The sequence below is a fragment of the Dinoponera quadriceps genome, unplaced genomic scaffold (genome assembly GCF_001313825.1).
Source record: "Dinoponera quadriceps isolate SergipeBrazil2010 unplaced genomic scaffold, ASM131382v1 scaffold781, whole genome shotgun sequence".
NCBI lineage: Eukaryota > Metazoa > Arthropoda > Insecta > Hymenoptera > Formicidae > Dinoponera > Dinoponera quadriceps.
Genome location: NW_014555039.1, coordinates 194,420 through 203,687, shown reverse-complemented (window position 1 = coordinate 203,687; position 9,268 = coordinate 194,420). Strand labels below are relative to the sequence as shown.

The window sequence follows — 9,268 nt, the reverse complement described above, 5'->3', positions numbered from 1 at the left end:
ATATATATATATATATATATATATATATATATAGTTGTTCTAAGAGGTCTAACTTGCGACAATGTGATCTTATCCGTGTAAATCACAAACGTTGTATGTTGATTTTTCAGCTACGCTTGATGATGAAGAGTCACGCTTTCATAAGGAGCGTAGGAGCCAAATTTGTGTCGTATAAACCACACACGGAAACCCCAAAACCGAGCAGTCCAGGCTTCTCGCATTACTTGTATTTTCTGTTCGCGCCGACACTGGTATACAGCGACAGTTACCCCAGGTAAGACGATTCCCTAGTACCGAGACCGCACCGGGAAGAAAGGAGCGTGAAGATAAATGCGATCGATTTTCTAGGACGAAAGTGGTCAGGTGGAAAGCGGTGTTCCGCAATTTTATCGAGGTCGGCATGGTGATCTTCTATATCGCCTTCATCATGGAACGTTTCGTGGCGCCGACCTTCCATGTCTTCGGCACGAAACCCTTAAACTGGAGGTGGTACGTGAAGAATATCTTCGGAATGATGATGCCCGGCATACTCATATGTGTCTCCTCATTCTATTGCTTGCTGCACGCCTGGATGAATGCCTGGGCGGAAATGCTGCGATTTGCTGATCGCTTGTTTTACAAAGTGAGTCTCGCGAGTCACCCGAGCTCACATTATGCACTGTCACAGTCTTCACAAATGAAACTATACCTTTTGAAGAACATGTAATGTATTCCTTCGGGCAGTACAGACTACCAAAAAACGTCTAAGGAAAAGTAGGACGTCTTTAAGACGTCTTTTGAAAGTTTGTGCGTGGAAAAAAATATTATTATATTGCGAAGAAAAACAATTATTCCGTTTATTTTTCTTTTTTCAAAGGTAATAGTTATCTTGAACAGAAAATATTTTTCTCTGGACAATAGTCTTAAAAAAAAATATATATATATATGTTTTTTTTCGAATATATAATAATAATAATAATACATACATATATATATTCAACTAATTTGAATAAGCAAACGGAAATTTGTTTTAATTTAATTTTCTTAATTGTGAAATATTAAAGTCTAGGATTCAGAATATCTTTCGAATATATTTGACGTTTGTATGTGATGAACTTATTATATTTGCCGATATATATTTATGAATATATAAATTTATGAAATACTCTAAATACTTTAAACAAATAATATTTATTTGAATGCAATATGTATCTTTCTATATATATCGTCCAGATCTTACGGAAAGTTCTAAAACGGTGTAATTCATGCGTGAAAAATACTATGCCAATTTGTGTTTACATCTCTTTCCTTCCACATAATTATTATTACTATCAATATTATTGCTATTATCATTATTATTATTATTCTCTTTACCATTATTATATATTCTTCTTTTTACCATTATTATCATTGCAGGACTGGTGGAATTGCACGACTTACCGTGCGTACTACCGCACCTGGAACGTCGTGGTGCACGACTGGCTCTACACGTACGTCTACAAGGACATGTACGAAATCGTGTCGCCGCGCAACAAAGTCCTGGCTACCTACGCTGTCTTCTTCATCTCCTCTGTTTTCCACGAGTACATACTAGCCTTCACCTTCCGCTTCTTCTACCCGGTGATGCTTATCATGTTCGGCGGCTTAGGCTTCGTGCTGATCTTCAACAAGCGCTCCGCAAGCAACGTCTTCATGTGGACGAGCCTCTGCATAGGCAACGGCATCATGATCGGCTTGTATGGGATCGAGTACTACGCCAGGATAAACTGTCTACCTAATGACGACAAGTACCTGGACCTGATCCTGCCGCGCAGCTGGTCGTGCCGGCCAGTATCCGGCGGGTAGAACGCGTAGAAACGACACGAGAAAACGAACAATAATTTAAAACTCTGTCGCCTATCAAACAATTAGATTAATTGCGTTCGATCGCCCGTGCGCGATCAATATCCGCGCGTACGCACGGACTCTTATTGGGGTTTTAGTTGGTTATCTTTGATAAATACATAGATATATATACCGGCGGCGATGGTTGTCGCGTCTCTCGAGGTTCGACGAGAAACTTGACGGAAGAGCGAAGAAAGAGACGAGAAAGAAAACGAAGGATCGCGGGCGTTCGTTCAATTCAACCACGCATATCGATGCAGTACCTTCAATTTACACGTCTGATAAAGTGTAGAAATAGCGTGCCGACGGCGACGACGACTACACGCGGTTCGGTGTTTCGTCGCGCGACGTTCGGACGATCGAAGAGCACGCGAACGAATTACATATCTAACGATCAACGTTATCGCGAGATGAGGTCTCCGTTTCGGATAAGTGGTCGAAGTGGTCGCTGAGGGACGAGGAGAGACCATGGCACGTCGGGGGGGTGGATTATTTGTAAAAAGGGATAGTCTTTATTATCGAAGCCTACGTACGCGCCTCCCGAGCGCGGCGACGAGGACGACGCGACGAAGATACGAGTGTGTGCGCGCGTGTCGTTCCTCTCCCCGTATCTCTTGTTATGATACAAATTTAATTTACTGTCTCTCGCATATCTCGATAATATATATACACTCTTTGTTTTTTTTTTCATTTTTCCTCTCTCTCTCTCTCTCTCTCTCTCTCTCTCTCTCTTATGTAACCTGTACACACATACACACGCACACTTTTTGCATCTCTTCCCTCGTGCGCGATCAGCCGGCGCGTATAGCGTCTCCCTCCTTCGTTACGCATTAATTCATATATATTTACACTGGTACGTAATAATAATGACAAATTCTCGTGCGAATCCGCGAGAATTCAGCTGGAGACGAAAGGGGAAAGACAGATACGTCCCGCGCCTGTGTATCGTGTCCGAACACCTTTTACTCTTGTTATATGCGGTACAACGTTCACATACGCACGGCTTTTGATTCCCGTCCGCCGATCGTTGCTGACACGACGATAATCTATCTATGACTCTACGTGTTACGTTTCCCCGGGGGGTACGCACACATACATACACACGCACGTACAACAGCGACACGCACGCATACACCCATCCGCAAAAATAATCTGTGTAATAATCGCGGAGCGCAACTGTCTCGCCTCCGGCTTGCTTGTTTTACAGCTCTCTTACCTCCTTTCTTCCTACTAGATCAAAAAATAGAGAGAAGGCGATTGTGTGTTTAATTCTTTCTTTTTTTTTCTTTATGTATATTTATAAACATTTGTACCTATCTTTTGCGCCCGTCCACTCAGGCAGTCGTGTATATGTTTTTTTCGCGATATATATATATATATATATATATATATACACACGTTGACGCGAAGTGTGAACGCGCGAAGGCCGAGAACTCGCGGAAGCTGACGCTCGTCACGACGGTGACGACGGAAGCTTAGAGCAACGCGGAAGCCCGAAGCTCGCTCAGCCTGATCTCGTTAACGTGCCTGAGCGTGCATGAGACGAGAGCATTCCGGCGGATTCCCGTGACTCGTCCTCGTGGAACTTGTCCTCGTCGAGTCGAGATGACGATCGCGTGACATTTCGTCGGCATCTCACACGGACGTGGGACGCCTCGAATTAGGCGAAGCCGGCTCGACGACTCCGTCGTGTCTCTTTTTTGGCTGTAGTTTAACGCAAGAAGGATCCAATCCACACGGAATACGCTTCGGGAGAAACGAAGATGAAAATTTAATACATGAGTTGAAAAGTGTAAATTTTTGTTTTTAAAGCCTATGTTGCTCATATAGACGAAGAATTGAAACTAGATGAGATCTATCAATCAATTTGCCTCTATTATCTGTTGCACATTGGTGTGGATGTACCCCCGATGAAGTACTCCACTGCTAATTAACACTCATTCGTGTATTTATTTTCCTTCGATTTATGTTTTAATTCGTTCAAACGGTTGTTAAGAGTTTCATTTTTATTAGTTTTGATTTTGTTTTTAAATTCTTAACTTAATTTATTTAAAAATCTCTTATCCTCAGTCGCCCTTGTTTGCTGCCATCGTTTATGGGCCTTTCTCTTTATTGCTATCATACCTCTTATTTCGGAAAGTGTAAATAGCACTGAAAAAAATGTTATTTTCAAGTAAATAATTACTCCAATAGTTCTGAGCAAAATTTTCACTCAGTTCAAGTAAATTTTACTTGGATCGAGTAAACATATTATTTGAATGTAACCAAAAAGTGCTAAATCCAAGTAATATTTTAGAACTGTTGGAATAATGATTTACTTGAATGTAACACTTTTTTTCCAGTTAACACTGAAGTTCTTCACAATCGTTTAAGAAGTCAGGCGTTACTTATTTGCTTCTCTTTAAGGATATTCATTGACAAGCTTAATCCATACAAAAAAAAATTGGTAGAAAAGATGTAATGAGCAAAAAATGGCACAATTAGTAGAAAAAGCTGTTTTTTCGTTAATTTTGTGTACCCGTGAGATTCGGATGTTTTTGTTTTATGTAGAAAGACGTATCGATTATTTACTGGTAACGAAATCTTAAAAATTATAAATTTTGTTGGTTGGGCGATCCTTCTTGCATAACTATGACCAATTAAATAAAAGGAAAATTCGCTCAAGTGATAATCCAGACATACAACAGATATAGCAAGCCTTCGGCCTTACGTTTTAAGCGCTACATTGTAGCGTAGTTTCTAACAAAAAGTGTTTTCAGCGTTACAAGACATCGCAATTTCTAAGATTCAAATGTTACTGCGACTTTTCGCACCCTTTTGTTAGGAATTACGTTGCATTTTTTATTGCTCAGAGCAAAAGGCTGTGAAGGCTCGCTACACTTGTAGATCCGGATTTGCTTCTAAATGAACAAATCGGTCCCGCGACATTTCGTTCGGCAAGAAGATTATCCGGACAAGGCGTTGCGCGTCTTCACCAACGGACTTCGGACTTCCGCTGTCGATGGCGAGGAAGAGGCGGGTGGCGGCGGCGAAGCACCCGTGTTGAGGAGAAGATATCGCGATGTGTCTCGAGAAAATTCGTTTAACGACTAATGGGAACAAGCACTAGAGTCCACCGTTTCGCCTCTCCGCGAGTCTGCCGGCCGTTCTGCGCAGTCGACGAATATGTAATTTCTTTACTACCGCAGTGTCGTTCGTTAACGTACGGGTGATGAGACGAGAAAGAGAGAGAAAAGAGAGAGAGAAAGAGAGAGGAAAAAACGTGCAAACGATTGTTTGGAAGAATGAGTTTTGTACATAGAATGCGAGGAAACACGACGTCTCTCCGTCTCCTCTTGCCTTTGAGGCTTCGAGGCGCTATCGTCGAAAAGTCCAGCAATGCGAATCATAGATTGTTCTCGCATATAGTTTCTTTAATAAATTAATACTGGGCTAGAATATCACGTCGATATTAATGATCAAATATCTGCAGACCGAGAAAAAAATCTAATAATTTATCTTTGAATGTAACGCTAATTGGATATTCCTCCTTTGTATTCTTACAGACGTCCAGCTTATTTCGTAATCAAAAGAAGTGCCATTCCGTAAAAAATATTTTTATAGTAAAAATTTTTTTCCAGACGAGGAGATATACGTTTTCTTAAATCTGTAGTTTCTATGAAAACGATTGTATATTTTATATGTTCAAATAAAAAAATTTAAATTCAATTAAATATGTTATTAGTACTCACCGAATATTTTCGATCTTTTAGATTTTTTTTTCCCCCACTTAGTGTAACAATACTAGATCAATGTTAATTGTCAAACATATGTATTAACACTTTAATGGACGCAGTCAAACGTCGCCAGGGACAATATTTTTGAAGAATTAATTAAAAAAAACTTTATTAAAATTCACAAAATAATTCTTGTTTACATTTATAAATCATCACACAGAAAGTGTGGTATTGGCCAATAATCTTCGGCGGTAGCATCACACACATGTTGTGTGACGGATAATAACAGTTGTTCCGGCTATCACACACATGTTGTGTGAGCGGCCATTAAAGTGTTAATGATATACTATATCGATATTATCATATCGATATAATATTTTATTGACATTGATTATCATGTACTTGTCGATGCAAAATGAACGATATATTGTATAGTTTGTTCGTGAAGATAAATTAAAAAATCTTCCGGAATCACATTTCGCTTCACACTTCGCGCTCCTAAATTTTCCAACGGCGGAGTAACGTATAGTTGAGGGGAGGAGCAAAAGGGGTAAAATAGATACAATACATATACATTCTATTGGTTTTTTCTCTCTCTCTCTTTTTCTCCCTTCCTCCCTCTCTCTCTCCCTCCCCCTTTTCTCTCACTCACTCTCTGTCCATCTATGCACAGCCTTTGAAACTCTCTCTTTCTCTCCCGGCAAACGTACAAAGCGCACTTCCCATGACGTTCCCGCGGTACGTCGTCTGATTTCTCTCTCGACAGTTCGCTCGGGTCGCTGATAATCCGGAAGGAAATCCGACCTACGACACCTGCACAATCGCGCACAGATAGCCTCGAGGAGAAGCCCGGAGCGGCTCGCGCGATTCGTCGAGGACGAGAACGAAGCGAGGATGAGGATGAACGTCGGCGAATCGGGGAGCGATCGATCGTGTACGAGAACCTAAGACCGATATTGTTGGCTTGGCAGTATTGGGAACTTATCGGGCTAATTCGAGAGAGCCGCTGCTGAATCACCATCGAACCGAGGAGGTAATCCGTGACTAACATTCGGGACACGAGTGTGTCCTGGAAGCGTGTCTACTCGAGATTGTGAAAGACAATGGAAGGATACACGGTCGGGAAGTGGGGAAGAGTGGAAGATTACGGTAACCGTACGCGCGTTCGAATCGGTCGTTTGTTTCGCGGCACAATCCGAGGAGGCACGCCGAGGAGAAGGTTCCCCGAATGCGGAGCCTCCGACGAGTACCTCTACCTCGGCGATTCGTTGCCGATTCGGCTCTCCCGCGGGACTCTACGATCTCTCTCTCGTGCATTCTTCTTTCGTTCTTTTGCTTCCTTCTTTTGTCCGTTCGCACGCGACGCACATATAATATATATATATTCTCATAGATCTATGTACAGTGTAATTTAAATTAGCTTACAGGCTAGTCAGTTCGTACTCGATATTGGAACTTTCGCATCTCCATACGCGACACCAACCCCCGCGTCGACCGTCGCCGCTCTCTTGCGGCTGACGTGAAATTATGCGATGCTGCTTTGCGGAAATTCATCCCCACGAGCTCATCTCGCGCGGTCTTCCTCGGCATACACACCACAAACATACGCACGCACACAAACACATTTACATGATCACGCTTACATCCTCTCTCGCGAAGAGTAGCTGTCGGGTCGGGGCAAAAGATCCGTCGTTCTTCCATTGAATATTGTCGTGAGAATTAAACGTATGTATCGCTGCGACAAAATCGTTCCGCATCTTTCCTTAGTTGTTTCCGTGGAAAACGGAGAAAATATTGTAGCAAACGGGTCCTCGTTTTCTATTCCTGCACCGGTCTTCCAGACAGCACAAAACTTGAAACCGGGACATAAAACGTTTTTAAGATATCTCAAAAACGTCCTAAAGTCGCCTTTAAGTCTATAACGTGTCTTTAAAGGACGTTCTAAAGACGTCTTATGTCCCAGTTGTAGGTTTTGCGCCGTCTGAGTTGCACTATTTCTCGTTTTCTTGAGATTTAGTGGGAAGGAGAGGAAAAGAAAACTAATATAAGCCGCTGCAGTAATAGTAAAACAAATCCAACATTACCACAAAAATTTGTAACGCTGAACCATACCGGAATTATAATTGAAGTTATGGTTGTGCTGTAATTTCTAGCAACATAATTTCAGTTATAATATGATATGATCCAGCATTGCAAAATTTTATGGTAATTTTTACTACAATATTTTCCTGAGCGTTAAAAAAAAAAGAGAAAATAAGATCCTTGTTAGATGTTAGTCTGAGAAGAATACACAGGGTCGATATTGTTCGTTTCATCCATAAAACTCATGAATCCTCCGCGATCGGCAGTTTCGTTTTCGGTTCGCGAACGAATCTTTCGCGCCGACCTAGCAGAAACGGACACACATAGAGAACACCGTTCGAGTCAGGATTCCACGTGCGACGACGTTACACGTTCCAACGCGCGCGAATATTACATAACAACACTGAGAACGTCGAATAAATCCCGGCAGCTTCGCAGGGCATGCCGGGATCTGTCTCTCGGATCCACCCGAGAGACTGTCTCACCGACGAGTCCCTCACCGAAAGTTCGTCGTTATCGCTATGTCGATCCTACGAACGTGAATGCGACATCATCGTCGAGGAATGCAGTCGGTCTTACACCCGTCTCCATCGTCATAGTTTAAATCTAATCGACGATTAACTCGACGAAATTGACCAATCGTATTTGGCCAGTTAACTGAACTGATCAATGTAATTGCTTGAGTTAGAGTGCCCTCTCATGCACAACGAAAAAGAGGAGTGGAAAAGATGCAGTAGAGGAATGACCAATCGGAATCGTATTCATACTAATCCGTTCCGATCACTGAACTCTGTTATTATATTGGAATGTTAAGTGTCATGTTAAGAAGCCGGGGTACGCCGAGGTAACGGATAAATAGCGTAAGCACTGTTTCCTCCTCTGTCTAATGATTTCTGATTGCCTGATGATTTTCTACGATTTTTTCTACAGACATCCGAATGTACCAATTTACTTGTGAAAGGTGATGCTTAACCTGTACAATTTTTATTATTTTTTATGATACAGAATTTTTATGTTATTTTTCCATCATCCTGTTATTTTCTAACAACATAATAATTTTGTCAATTATGGAGGTTACGAATTGGATACTTGGAATAAATTGATATCTTTAACTGGAACAGTATGCCATTAGGAAAAGACACATAACTTCTGTCTCATTTCACCTGTATTCTCCTATAGCATCTAGCATTCCAGTTTAATGTTGAATTCAGCGGTTCCTATTTCAAATAATCGTGTTCCCCGTGCACAGGAAAAATGGAAATCTGTAAGAATGAACAATCAAATTCTCTTGATATGATCTTGATTATGATCACTAAAAGTATTCAACTTCGTAAGAAAAATATAACTGTGATAAATTCTCAGATTTGTAAAATCCAAGTGCAGTTACAAGGAATTCATAAAAGTTTTTGCAAATTTGAAGTTAGATTTCCCTACTTATCTTTTTCTGTAAAAGGTGCTCCATGGAGGAAAACGGTCATTAGAGATCGGGACAAATTATGAGTAAGATTCACTTTTTCGTCTATAGAACGGCACCCTTAATCGTCGATTGGATTTAAACTATAATAGTAGAAACGGGCATCAGAATTAAGAAGGTGAGGAAGGGGGAG

The 9,268-nt window shown here is 41.2% G+C and overlaps 1 protein-coding gene across 1 annotated transcript in view; it reads left to right on the top strand.

Annotated features, from left to right (window-relative positions):
* LOC106742888 (sterol O-acyltransferase 1) overlaps nucleotides 1-3,132 on the top strand; it is an 8,766-nt gene extending 5,634 nt beyond the window's left edge. Inside the window, exons 7-9 of the mRNA XM_014616240.1 lie at nucleotides 111-274; nucleotides 349-622; nucleotides 1,396-3,132. Of these exons, the coding sequence (XP_014471726.1) occupies nucleotides 111-274; nucleotides 349-622; nucleotides 1,396-1,824 (867 nt within the window). The 3' untranslated portion in view covers nucleotides 1,825-3,132. The remainder of the gene's footprint in view (nucleotides 1-110; nucleotides 275-348; nucleotides 623-1,395) is intronic.
* The last annotated feature ends 6,136 nt before the right edge of the window (nucleotides 3,133-9,268 follow it).